This window comes from Hoplias malabaricus, chromosome 4 (assembly GCF_029633855.1).
Source record: "Hoplias malabaricus isolate fHopMal1 chromosome 4, fHopMal1.hap1, whole genome shotgun sequence".
NCBI classification, from domain to species: Eukaryota; Metazoa; Chordata; class Actinopteri; order Characiformes; family Erythrinidae; genus Hoplias; species Hoplias malabaricus.
This window is the reverse complement of record NC_089803.1, coordinates 31683815-31697545: the sequence shown is the minus strand read 5'-3', so window position 1 is coordinate 31697545 and position 13731 is coordinate 31683815. Positions and strand designations below refer to the sequence as shown.

The following is a 13731-nucleotide window of genomic DNA, read 5'->3' as shown; positions in this document are numbered from 1 at the left end:
GCTCCGGGGACCTGAAGGTTGTGGGCTCAAGTCCCACTCCGGGTGACTGTCTTTGAGGAGTTAAGTGTGTTATCAGCATTGGTTTCTTCCCACAATCCAAAAACACACATGGGTAGGTGAACTGGTGACTCAAAGTGTCCATTGGTGTGTGTGTGTCACCCTTTGAAGGACTTGTGCCTCCTCCAGGGTGTGTTCTTGCCTAGCACCCAATGATTCCGGGTAGGCTCCGGACCACTGCAACCCTGAGCTGGATAAGTGCTTATAAAAAATGAATGAATAATTTTAGGAATTATTTTAAAATAATGGTATAATGTGCTTTGATGGTGAAATCAATGTTGAACCAAGGCATACTGACATACATGCTCATTGAACAAAGGCATACTGATTTCATACTAAATTATAAGTGAAAAATTAACATTGATCAAGATTATGATTGGGTCTTGATTCCACAAAAGTTTTATAAGATTTTATAAAAACTTAATTAGGTTCTTAAAACAATATTTGGTTAATATTTGACACCTAGACTTCAGCGTATATAAGGCACAGAATTTATTAGTGAATTTTGAAAGATAAATTCAAAGTGTATTTGTTGTTAAAGGCTGGATCTACAAGCCCCACTGTCATTTCTGTAGAGATGCTTCTCTAGAAAGTCCAGCGTCTTGTGCCAAGAGTCTTCCTGAGCTCGACTGTGAGGCACCAAACGTCCACCCCACAGCACCTCCACTGCAACAAAAAACAAAACATGCATCAAATACAGCAGTTTATTTTGAATTACATGTGCAGTGACTAGTACAAAGGTAAGATAGTTTAGAGTGCCACATGGAAGGCAGATGAAGGCTGTTTTTCCAGTTCTACAGACAAATTTATTTAGATTTAGGAAAAAGAGCTGAACTCTGAACATACTACCATTAGTAGTATGGGTGGACTTACTCTATCAAAGAGAAGGATTTGTCTAAATAAAGATTTGATTTAATTTGCTGCGGTTTAGATGTGCACTTGGCAAAAATGTCACAGCCGTCTTTTGATATAATTTGTCTGATTCTTAATATATACGTTCTTGATTGTTGACCCAATAAGTCACTAAAGTGTCATCAGCACATTGGCAATATACTGTTGATAACAAGTCAATCATGTTCAACTGTATGAATTTGTGTCAGTATATATATATATATATATATATATATATATCATCCTGTTTATACATGTTGTCCTACTCCAAGCTTTATAGGCTTGAAAGCCAACTAGCCAACTACCAATTAAGTCAGTCAGGTGATGTGCATCTCTGTAATGAGGAGGGGTGTGGTCTGATGACATTAACACCCTATATAAGGTTTGCTTAGTTATTAGGCAACTTCCTTTCCTTTGGCAAAATGGGTCAGAAGAGAGATTTGACAGACTCTGAAAAGTCAAAAATTGTGAGATGTCGTGCTGACGGATGCAACAGTCTTGAAATTGCCAAACTTCTGAAGCGTGATCACCGAACACTCAAGTGTTTCATGGCAAATAGTCAACAGGGTCGCAAGAAGCGTTTTGAAAAAAGGCGCAAAATAACTGCCCATGAATTGAGGAAAATCAAGCATGAAGATGCCATTTGTCACCAGTTTTGCCGTATTTCAGAGCTGCAACGTTACTGGAGTATCAAGAAGCACAAGGTGTGCAATACTCAGGGACATGACCAAGGTAAGGAAGGCTGAAGAATGACCACCTTTGAACAAGAAACATAAGATAAAATGTCAAGACTGGGCCAAGAAATACCTTTCTAAGGTATTATGAACTGATGAAACGAGTGACTATTGATGGGCCAGATGGATGGGCGAGAGGCTGGATCAGTAAAGGGCTGAGAGCTCCACTCCGACTCAAGACGTCAGCAGGGTGGAGGTGGGGTACCGGTATGGGCTGGTATCATCAAAGATGGATTTGTGGGACCTTTTCGGGTTGAGGATGGAGTGAAGCTCAACTCCCAGACCTACTGCCAATTTCTGGAAGACACCTTCAAGCAGTGGTACCAGAAGAAGTCGGTATCGGGAAAACAGTACACCTCTCTGAACAGTTTCTGGGAGGCTGTGGTGGCTGCTGCACGCAATGTTGATCGTAAACAGATCAAGCAACTGACAATCTATGGATGGAAGGTTTTTGAGTGTCATCGTAAAGAAAGGTGGCTATGTTGGTCACTGATTTGGTTTTGTTTTTGAAAGTCAGAAATGTTTATTTCTAAGTTTTGTGTTATATTGGTTTACCTGGTGAAAATAAACGAGAGAGATGGGTATAAATTTGGTTTTTATTAAGTTGCCTAATAATTCTGCACAGTAATAGTTACCTGCACAAACGGATATCCTCCTAAGATAGCCACATCTAACAAAACCACACTCCAACTTTATATAACATTTATACAAATATTAAGCTTTGATATTTGAGTCTTTTGGGTTGATTGAGAACAAAGTTGTTCAATAATAAAAAGAATCCTCTAAAATACAACTTGCCTAATAATTCTGCAAACACCGTGTGTGTGTGTATATAAACCCTTACCCATACTTAATAGAAAAATTTACCTTTAGCCTTTGTTTGTACCACAATGAAGTTGCTAGCTCGGGTATGAGGACTGTAGGGAGGCTCAATGAGGTGGCCGGTTTCAGGGTAAGAGAGAATAGTCAACAGGTGTCCATTCCCAGCTTGCTCCATCATTTTCTTCATCTGGGAGTATAAAATAATGCACCAGTCCATAGACACTGATATATATACCTTGTGACATAACTGCACAGTTTAGTAGTGTCTCTATATTTCCGCTTGTCAGATTATTATGTTGAGTTGAATAACAGGAATCTTTCAAACTGCAATAGTGTGGTGGATCAGAAACGTAATATTACTGCTCAGGTATAACTCTAATTTATCATATTAAGAAGCAACTTAACACACATCCTCTGCAGATTCTGATGCAGGCCAGTTTTGATCATCTTCACCAGCAATCAATAAAACAGGGCAATTGATGCGACCCATCTGGTCAAAATAAACAGAGTTACAAAAACAGAGATTGCATAACTGTGTGCTTCCAGATAAGCTGAATATCAGAAAATGTATGAAATTATGATCAATGGAATGCAAGCTGTTTCAAGAATCCTCACTTCCACTTTCTTTGAAGGGTCGTCGGGTATCGGCAGCAGCAGATCTCTCCAGATGATTCTTTGCTCCTCATCATAACGAGTCTTAATTTCATTCCTTATAAAATCAAACAAGGAGGGAAACATTTGCCATCAGAAAGATGAAAGGAAAACTGAAAATCAAAAGTGATTATGTTGAGAAAATCAAGCCAATAATTCACCAGTGAATATTGCCAGCAAAATTAAGAATCTCTGGCCAGAACTACAGAAACATGTTTATCATTTGACACACGTGTACCCCCCCCACCCCACCCCACCCCAACACCTTTAGAACTAATACCACCAAATGCAGCAACTTAATTTTTCTGCTTTTTATTTTTTTATACCATTGAAAAGAACAGCTTCAAGACCATTTTCCAAGCCATGAAGCTATGGATAACTCTGAGTTGAAAAAAAAAAAATTTATAAAATATAAAATGCCTTGCTTAAACTCTCAAAAACAAAAGGTGACATTAAAGGCTGATCTCATTTGACTAACCATTTGAGTAACTCTGTGGTGCAAGCTGTACTGGCAAACTTTTACAGCAGGCAATTATAATGGGTATAAACAAGGTAAGTGTATATTATAAAATATCCTGTGTACCTTTCCTTGAACTTGACCCATTAAAACCAATCAGCCTACATGATATGTTCATAATCTGCAACTTACTTTCCGAGCTCGTTAAAAACATCCTTCAAAGATCCATTGACAGGCATAATATGGCTTCCACTAACACAGACTATACACTTGGGCTAGAAGGAGAGTGAAAGAGTAAAAAAAAACAAAAAAAACATAGGTTTATAGACTGTCATGTTATATGCCATATACAGAAACAGCAAATACCACATTCCATTTATTCTCCACACTGCACAAGATGACACTAATAAGGGTCCATGCCTCTAGCAGATTGATTATAAACCAGCTTTAACAAAATACACTGACAGAAATAACCATGAGAAACACAACTAGGACAGTTTCCTCTATAAAGCACAAGTTTTATGAACAGAGGTTACAGAGGCTATAAAAATGACATCATAATGTGAGAAGACCTTGGGTTGGAATACCTCTACCACTGAAGAATATGCAGTCATGCCCAGGGTCACAGAGACACCAAATGACAATCCCATCATCGCCACTCTGTCAGGATTCACCTGCGGATGGTGCTTTAGCACATTGAAAGCAGTCTGAAAGAAGTTACAAATACCACATAAAAGTAGTGCAACAATGTGAGCTTTCTAGCCAATTAATTTCCCTTCTCATTATCCATAACAAGGGACAGATATTTAGCTCTTTCCAGATTTGCTTCATTCTTTACTATCAGCCATTTACACTGCCAATATAATAAAGTAACACAACAGTACCTCAAAGTATTTATTGTCTACATTGTATGGCTTGCCATCAGGGGTCATAAGGTCCATGTACTCCAAGGACAAAGTTACATAGCCTCGTGAGGCCAGCAGAGCAGAGCGATACTCCACAAGCCCACCTCCTCCACCCCAAAGATCCAGCACACCTGGGAAAGGGCCAGGACCTAAAAAACACATAATATAAAAAACATTATCTCTGTAACGTTACATTGTTCTACAGGTATAACATAGCTGTCATTCACTTTCTGATCTCATCAAAGACACTGATCCCAACTTGTGTAGCTGCGTTAAAGGTGCGTTACTCAGTTTTAATTCTCTAACAAAAACAAATAAACTGTAAAATATGAAGAACGTCATATTTCACATTCATTCCTTATCTGTATTTGCTTTATCCTCCACCTACATAGCCACTAGTCACATATCTTAAATCTTGCGTAAAGCACCTTTAAAAACTGGAGGCTTCTACTCTGTAAAGGTTCCCAAATAAACTGTTGTCTCCCTGAAAACAGACCAGGACTTGCAGCACTAGAGTAAGGACTTTGAAACTTATAAAGCTATATTTTCAACATCTATCTAATCACCTGTTGCCAATACCTGGTGGTATAAAGAGGGTCCCCTTTAACCCTTTCTCCCTGATATCTACTCTTTGGACTGCAGGGGCTGTGTACCATCGCTGCGCCACAACAGAGGCCAGAGGGCATTTTTCCCTGAACCCCTCAGTCAGATGGCCTTCATACACAGAGATGTGCACTTCGGTGGGTTTAAGGACATCCTTCTTACGGAATCTTTCAAAAGAAAATAAATAGATACATAAAGGTTTTTGGATGTGGAATCAGGCTTAAAGCAACAGAGAAGTCATACAGAAAATGCTTAAGTTTACCTGAGGTTTTTTCTACTTCCAGGGATGGGTCTCATGCTCCACAGCAAACCCATGGGCTCCACGCCATCATATGTTCCACCATGACTGGCATCTTCAGAAACTGAGACAGAGAGAAATGCCACTAACAACTTCTATCTAACAGAGAAACTGAATCTCTCTCTCTGGTAAGATGTCCTCTTCAGCGGACATCTTCAATCTTCTATCTTCAATTTTAATTTTATTTTTTTTATTACTATCCTGGGATTAAATGTACTGTCCACTAAAATGGACACACGTTTTCTCTGTAGAGCTTGTGTCAGGCGTAATTCCTGTCCGGCCACAAGTCTGCAGAGTGTAGAGTTCTGCCTGCAGATTTGTGGCATAGGAGAAATCAGTTTGTGTATACGGTGTGTACTTCTCTTTTAGGAAATCACGAGTAGCTATTTGCACGTGGCTTTAAGTTACAGTACGTTAAATGTGTACCTCTGACGGATCCGGATAAATCACTGGTGTAGTGTCCGAAGGCCTCCCAAAAGTCTCCGTCCTCTGACTGTAACAGCGAATGCACCGTCACCGGGAACTCGGGCGGTAAACAGGTCACACAAACCTCCACTTTCTCATCTACCAGCGCACGCGTAGGACGCACACACAGCGCGGGACACGGCCTCTCCGCGGACATCGCTCACACAGCTGAAAACAAACACAACAAACCCGTTTTATCCATAGGGTTCAGGGCAGTTTTTAAACTCAAGGTCTGTGTGTGTGGGGTCATATGTCATTCACCGTGGTGTAAAGAGGCAATCGCAAAGTTCAGATTTGCTTATAGCCTCTTCTCTGAGGTGGAGTTAATGTATAAACCGCTCGCCCATATATTCTTCAAGGAAAATGATGCCCCCTGTAGACACGCTGTACAACGCGGTAAAACATGACAATGACCTGACTTGAGTAAAGTACACTCTGAAACTTTACTAAGGAGGGCGTGCTCGTTGGGTCTCTGGGTTGCCAGATATGTCTACTCAATTCCGCATGGTGTTAAAGAGAAAGTCTACTATTGTGTGAAATTGCAGTACTCTCTGGTTGTTTACCTTCAGATAAGCGTATTGTAAGTGTGTTTAAGAGGAAAACCCGACTGTTGTTTACATGGCTGAAATTACATTGTCTGTAAGATTTTTCACTATTGAAATTACCACAGAAACTAATATGTAATTCAAGTTGTTTAGTTTTGTATCACATTCGGTAAGTTGCTGTCTTCCAAGTTTGTAGACATTTCAACCTTAAGTGATCCGAAACAGCAAAATGAATCTATTACTCTGGAGCAGTCACAAGCAGCATTGCCATTTCTGTTCATGATTTTCAACATTTGGAGTTGTCTCAATTGTCTAAAAATACTAGCCTAGCTAGTAAAAAGCCTAGCATACTGGACTGAGCCAGTTTGTCTTTTCACTCATTTAGAGACTGGGGCTTCAGTTTCCAGCAGCAGACTGGAGAGCTAGCAGGTAGGGAGGAAACATTTTTGTTAATCAAAATTAAATATATATTTTTTTGTTTACAATCATCAATTTTGCTTTTAAAGGGGAACATCAGAACTGAGGCAGAATTGTAAAGTAGTAATGATAGCAACCAGGCGTCTGAAGGGTTTAATACCGCTAAATTGTAAATCACAGAAACCTGCTAGAAAAACAAATCCTGGTGAGCATTCCACAAAATCAGATTTGACAGATAAATGTAGTTCCAAGTCAAATGGCTCCAGTAGGAAAAGACCCGAGAATCTAATTGGCCACTCCTCAGCTCCAGGCTTGTTTTCTAGCAAAAACCTTCATTGAGAAACAACTGTTAACCTATGTTTTGATTCGGATACTATAATTCTGGGAGACCCACTAAACCAGCATAGACTAGTATAATCCGGCATAGATCAGCATGGACTTCATATTTGTCAAAACATTAAAATAATCATTTTATTGTCATTGCAGAGAATGTATTCACACAACAGTTCAACCATAGGTAGTTATGGAAACAAGTGTTTTGTTTTTAAGGGGTTCAATTCAATTTTTCTTTTCAGATTTGTATACAACCAGCATTTATGACCCTGAGTATTTTCCCTCTGGTTATTTACTTCAGTAAAGGCTGATTGTTCAACTTTAAAAAGACTTAAAGCTTTTCTGCTCTCCACGTACAAATTGAGTCATTATTAAAAACAATAAAACAAAATAATAATTTAGGTCAGTACTCGTGAATTTGAAACCCAGTGACAAGACTGTACAAAAACTAACATTCTAGACTTGATATCTATAATTAATTCTACTGCATCAGACTAACCTTGAGTGCTTGAGGCTTACAACTTCAAACTGAATCAAATGTACTCTAAGATGGTACTGCTGCTAGAATCCACAGAATGGAAGCATCACAAATGCAAACAACAGAGACAATTCGACTTAAGAAAAAAGACATATATTCACATAATCTGTGATTTTAAAATAAATATAACATCTATATAAGCAATTCAGGGGAAAGTGCAAATAGCTTGTCCGTTAAAGAAACACTATGTAGCCTAGCATAGTTACATTAAAATTACAGCTTCAAAATAAATGTGATGCTCCACTGACCAGTAATGGGGAAAACAGAGCTCCTGCCATTGCTACCTTGGGCTCAACCTGGTAGACACTGCACTGTGTAATTTTTGGTGGCAGGCTGGTAATCTCGTGAGAACTGCATGACGCTTTATAGCACACATCTCACACACCAACAATTATGGGTCTTCAACAATGTATAAGTAGAAGCTAGCTCAGACTGAGCTATGGACCAGACATGAGTAAATAACAGACTGGTTTTTAAATGTTGCAGTAAGCTATAAGAGATTAAGGTATTCAAGGTGCCTAAATGGCCTTTTCATTGGACTAGTAAATAATGACTTGTTTTGTTTCTAAGGGTTACTAATCAAATGCAAAATGTCAGGTAGTCAGCCCATTTCCACAGCTTTAACAATTAACCAGGCATCCTAAACAACACAAATCAGACAGCAGGTGGGGGTGGAGGGTGGAGGTGACTTGATTACAAAACAGTACTGTAAATGTGAATTACACAATGTAAATCATCACCACCGAAAGAAAAACATACATCTCCATTTTTGTCGATTTTTAGTTTACATCAGTTGAACATAGCAGCTGTCCTTCACATTGTGTGAAAAGTACATGACGAATAGCAACAAACTGTAGGCAGAGCCCAGGAGCAAATATACCAATTGTGACATAGTGTTGCTTTAAAGTCGGAAAAATTCAACATGGAATAACTGTTCAAATATACTGGGAATAACATGTTTAAATATACTAGGAATTATTTCAAGTACTCAGCATCAGGAAGTAACTCTGATTCTACTGTATTAGTGAGTGTGGACTGGAGAGACTCATGGTGCTCCTCCTGCAAAAATAAGCTCCAGGGCAGCTTGAATATCTCCTCCAGTGGCCTGTAGGGCTCGCAGGATCAGCTCTTCATCTTGGATCCCCATGTCTCGCAGCTGCTGGAGCTGAGACTGCCATTGACTCTGAAATAGAACATATAGCCCTGGTATTCTTACAGAGATCTACAACACAACCCTTGGTGTGATGCCACACTCAACTTCCACTCTATTAGTTTAACAGGATTAAACAAAATACACATAATTTATAATTGAAGTAAAGTAGTAAATAATGATATGGAATAAACATAGCAGCTTTTTCATAATATTATGTCAATATTGGTAGGCACTCACTTGAAGGGAGGATATACTTGACACCTGTAAGGCTTGTTGCAGGGCCTGGTTAAAGAGGTCATTTGTAATAGGAGTTCCTGCAGGAATAGGGGAAACCCCTGAAGAAGCACCCTAAAAGGGACACACAAATATAAACTGAAAAACACAAATCTAAGGAAAATATAAGCACAAATGTGTATAAACACATGAATATACAAATGTCTCCTCTATACTTTCCACATTTTAAATCAGTGAATGGTCACTTAGCCAAGCTAGTAAAATTTGTTTGCAGCTTTGGTTCTTCTTCCTTCACTTGCTCTCATCAATGCTTTGGAAATATATATTTGTTTAAAAGTTACACACCCTGAAGGTAACATGAAATCAAAGATTACATTCACATCACATTTTATACTTTTTTTTCCTTGGATTGATTTATCTGTCTAGCCTAGTTTTGGCCTGCTGACGGCTTACTAACTAAATAATTTGTTATGGTTCCCATGCTTTCAGCCACTAACAGCAAATGCTAAAGAGTTTGAAAGTGTGTTTTGCAGTCACTACAGAAGAACAGCATGAACATTTCCAATATGTGCTTTGATGTTTAAACACTGCATTTTATCTCAAAGGTTTCATGTTCAAAATGCTGGACACCAGAGGCAAATCACAATGCAATTTTTTTTTATTTAATAAAATGTATGGTACATATAAAATATATTACATCGATTTCTAAGCTTGGCACAGTGTGCTATTACTGAATACCTGGTTTCCTATGGTGGGTGTAACAGCACTGCTTTCTGGAGTGCTGGCGAGGGCCAAGGCTGTGGCTAGTTCACTCTGGGTGATTGGTCTTGGGCCTACTGCCCCACTGTAGCCTAATGTAGCAGGCCTCAACCCTGAAGTGCCTGTAGAACTGGAGGACAGCCCACCTCGGTTCCCCTGTTACACATCAGAACAGTTAACACTGTAGAAAGTGCACCGTGCCAGTGCATACACAGAATGATGAATGTTTTAAAAAGTGCACAGACTGCAATGACTAACCGACTGGAATTCTTCCTCATCATCAGACATGCCTTCAAAAAGAAAACCTCCTGCAGCAGAAAGAAGCATGTCTGTGATAACCACTTGAGAAATATAATTATACGTCTGCTGTATAAGCAAGCTACACATTTCCCATAAACGTACATATTCCATAACATTACTGATAACAGGAATATAACTCACTCAAATCTGAGATACAGTTTTACCTGGCATGTCACTGTAAGAACTGGAGGACACATTTCTTGAAGAGCTGGCACTCTGCTGGGTGGGCACACTGCCAGCTACAGAATGTAGCACCAGAATAATGGCATTAACCAGTGCTGGGTGAGAGTTTATCAACCTAATGGAAACCAGAAATATGGGGAGGTCAAAGTGATTTATTTGAATAAATGTATTTCTCTAAAATTAATTTCTCAGAAGACTGGGGTATAATTCTTACTTTGCACACAATGTGGAATAAATAAGTTGCAATTTTTAGGTATGCATTTGTTCAACTTACATGTCAAGCATGTTTGGATCTGTGAATTGTATAAAGAGTTCTTTGTCTTGAAGGACACCTAAAAGAAAACACTGATTTTAGTCAAAGCACCATGTTTCAAGATTAGGACCATGAGTGTAAGCATCACACCCACCACCATTTGCAGGAGCTTTTAACCTTAAAGTCATCACTATTAGAAAATATAAAAAACTCATCATAGGTTTGTAATGTTACAATACAACACACAATATATTGCATAAGTAAGAGTTTTTCAAAGGTATAAAAAATATGAGTAGCTTACTCAGAGCCATTGGATCACTACTCAGGCCTGGTGTCGCCACAATGATTTGATCCAAGGATTCCTTATTGTTTAGCATCTTAAAAACCTGTGATGAAAAAGAAAGGAAACCCAAAGAAATAGGAAATCACACTGCACATATAAAGGCATTTGCCCCCCACCCCCCTCATACAGGATCTGATTGGCACTATTAAAGCCCCTACTGAGTCTCTGTAGGCTGTGCTGGTATGAAGAGCTGCCTGCAGAACACGGAATTCTCTGGCAGCTGTTACCCTGTCAACTGGCTCTGAATGAGGAAAAAACAAACAAACAATAAATCGTTATTGCATTTATGGCTATAGGCTCTTTTTTCCCCCCTTTAACACTGACATCCCCAACCCTTATCCTTGTAATCTACAACCATCTGTCCCACATGCTCAACAACTCCTTCAGAAGTTTTGAGTGGTTTCTGGTGATCTGTTCTGTAAGATGAGAACCAGGGATGGTAACCAACTCTTTTGCCCATTTTCAAAATATCTGCAACATCTTTGAAATAAATGCCTTAATGAGATTAAGCAGATAATTTCAGTGATGTGGTTTGATGTGAAATGCTCTGTTCCAGAGGAGCTGAGAGTGAAAAATGTCCATAGTGGCCATCTTTCAATCACATGCAGCTTTGAACAATACAGAAAATTGCTGCATTTCCATCGTAAGGATAGCAACCACTTGTTCAGATCTCCAATACTATTACTATTGCTTCTCAAGGATGATCTTTCCTCTGGAAGTGAGTGTTCGCATCTCAACAAATGAATTATGTATGCAGGCATTTAGAAATGTAAGTGGATTTCAACTTGAATGCAATTGCCTCAGTCAGCAGATGCCTACCAGGTTGAATCTCAGGTTCTGGCCAAGACTTCCTCAAGATGTGGACAGTGGATCCTGATTGAATACCATACGAGTCTAAAGTGAGTTCATCCCTCAGTTTTCTGCCACAGTAAACCAACTCTGTGGATCAAGACAGTGTTAATCTGGCCTCTGTATCACGAGGGCAAAATATAGATGAGTAATGAACACAGGGATTTTAAAGCTGTAACAAAAATGCCCTGATCACTGTTTACCCTGAACAGTGATAAACCTACCTATGAGCTCTGGGTCCGGAATAGTGTCTGGTAACTGCGCGGAAACAAGCTGCTTGAGTGTGGCCACCCGATATTCTCCAGGAGGCACGTCTCCAGGCTCTGTGTCCGGAAACTGCAACACTGATTTGGGAAGGGAAGGCTGGTCCATCAGCCTCAGAGACAACCGCCACTCGGGAAGAGACATCTCGGACTTCAGTGGCTTTATCAGTAACATATATCTACCTTATACTCCCTAGCGTAACTACCCCTACACGACTGTGCTCTTCTCTCAGAAATGACTCGCAGTCTGATGCTCTGCTCTGTCGCGTTTTTTTTCCCTAAAAGACGAAGGAAAATCAAATAGGGCTTTTAGGACAGACTTTAAAAAAGGGACCGGCATTAATGCTTAAAACCTTAAAAACAACACTGGCTGTCTCTTGAAATAAAACAAACACGTGACCCACACCGGCCCTTCTGTTGTCGTTGTGCGGAATGACGTAAAGCGGCTAAAATCAATGGACTTCTGGGAAATGTAGTTTTACGTGCTGGTAGCCGATAGTTTAGCTCTTGTTCACGGTTAGAGGGCGTCGTTGTTTATGAGAGCAATGTGTAAAGCAAGTAGGAAGAATTTACAATGTGAAAGCAGTAAACTTCTCCAAATAAACAATTTTTTAAAAGATTTTATCAGGACTGCGTATTATTATACAATATACAGTAAATTTTATAGCCATTCTTTCAGCTACAGATCCCATATCCTGCATATACGGATTTTCTGCATTTCCCTGAAATCAGTGTACAACATCGGTGTGGTTTTAAGAACTAATAATAATGTAAATATTTTACTACAATTTTCCAATGTTTATTCCCCAGGGTTTTAAATAATTTCTGATTTTGCTTACAATTAAAAAACTGAATGATACTGAAATTTTGAAATGTAGGTGGAATTCCCCTTGAATGTATGTCTAGGTCAACACGCATCAACCTGCTGGATCTCATATGGCTTCAAGAGAGATATAGATGAATAACTTTTTTGACTGGCCAGATGAAGCTTGTTGCTATATATGAGCTGCACAGACGTGAATGAAGGGACTGAAAAATCACACCTACATCAGTGTCAAAATGATTTTTTCTCTTTTGTGAAATGGGAAAAGTTTCATTGTTGGCTCCCATTCATGTGGTCACACAGCTTGTATAATCTCCTTATAAAAATATTGTCAGTAGAATGGGACATTCAGGAGCAGCCTCACATGAGCAAACATGAATATAAAGCCCTCTAACACTGGTCTGTGGGGCAATAAATCTGTGCTCTATGGAGTGATGGAGCACAAGCCAGTGCTACTGAGATGGAGCTGGCACAATGTTTGTGATCCAGAGCAAAAAGTCACTTACAAAATATGTTTTTGACATAGTGTTGTATTTATATAAGAATAATTATAATTGCAATGAAGTATAACGTATTATTTATATAAAGTTTAATTCAAATTAACTATTAACCATTACTATTTATTTTATTTTATTTTTTATTCATTTTTAAGGTGAGAAGTCATAATCTCTCCTCTAGTTTAAATATCTTGTCAGGCAGACCTGTATTTGTGCTGTCACACTGTTATGCACAATGACAGATGGTTGCTTGGCTGGATATGCTTTTCAGTGAGTACCAGTTGCCAGGGTGCACACTACACAGCAGAGCAGACCTGACAGAGCCTGGGGGAAGCAGGGCACACTAGCCATGACAAGG

At 39.2% G+C, this 13731-nt stretch overlaps 2 protein-coding genes across 2 annotated transcripts; both read right to left on the bottom strand.

The window, feature by feature from the left end:
- Positions 1-530: 530 nt before the first annotated feature.
- On the bottom strand, positions 531-6332 carry acot19 (acyl-CoA thioesterase 19). Its single transcript, XM_066668995.1, has 11 exons — positions 6145-6332; positions 5845-6051; positions 5383-5482; positions 5097-5287; positions 4497-4666; positions 4200-4319; positions 3805-3887; positions 3120-3213; positions 2914-2994; positions 2550-2691; positions 531-723 (listed from the first exon to the last, which is right to left on the bottom strand). The coding sequence occupies exons 2-11, from the start codon at positions 6038-6040 to the stop codon at positions 593-595; spliced, it is 1308 nt and encodes a 435-aa protein (XP_066525092.1). The 5' UTR covers positions 6041-6051; positions 6145-6332; the 3' UTR covers positions 531-592.
- An 860-nt stretch (positions 6333-7192) lies between these two features.
- Positions 7193-12484, bottom strand: ubl7a (ubiquitin-like 7a (bone marrow stromal cell-derived)). The gene is made up of 10 exons (XM_066668397.1): positions 12015-12484; positions 11761-11880; positions 11100-11182; positions 10900-10984; positions 10620-10677; positions 10327-10460; positions 10121-10170; positions 9842-10018; positions 9107-9217; positions 7193-8899 (listed from the first exon to the last, which is right to left on the bottom strand). Exons 1-10 carry the CDS (start codon positions 12226-12228, stop codon positions 8762-8764), a joined length of 1170 nt encoding a protein of 389 aa, XP_066524494.1. The 5' UTR covers positions 12229-12484; the 3' UTR covers positions 7193-8761.
- Between the last annotated feature and the right edge of the window lie 1247 nt (positions 12485-13731).

Excerpts from the sequence above, each read along its gene's own strand:
- acot19 (XM_066668995.1), bottom strand. The coding sequence starts at position 6,040 with ATGTCCGCGGAGAGGCCGTGTCCCGCGCTGTGTGTGCGTCCTACGCGT. Across the intron at positions 4,667-5,096 it reads GACCCTCTTTATACCACCAG|GTCCTGGCCCTTTCCCAGGT; the intron begins GTATTGGCAACA and ends TGTGTTTTTTAG. Across the intron at positions 724-2,549 it reads GGTACAAACAAAGGCTAAAG|TGGAGGTGCTGTGGGGTGGA; the intron begins GTAAATTTTTCT and ends TTTTTGTTGCAG.
- ubl7a (XM_066668397.1), bottom strand. The coding sequence starts at position 12,228 with ATGTTACTGATAAAGCCACTGAAGTCCGAGATGTCTCTTCCCGAGTGG. Across the intron at positions 10,461-10,619 it reads GATCCAAACATGCTTGACAT|GTTGATAAACTCTCACCCAG; the intron begins GTAAGTTGAACA and ends GGTTTCCATTAG. Across the intron at positions 8,900-9,106 it reads CAAGTATATCCTCCCTTCAA|AGTCAATGGCAGTCTCAGCT; the intron begins GTGAGTGCCTAC and ends GTTCTATTTCAG.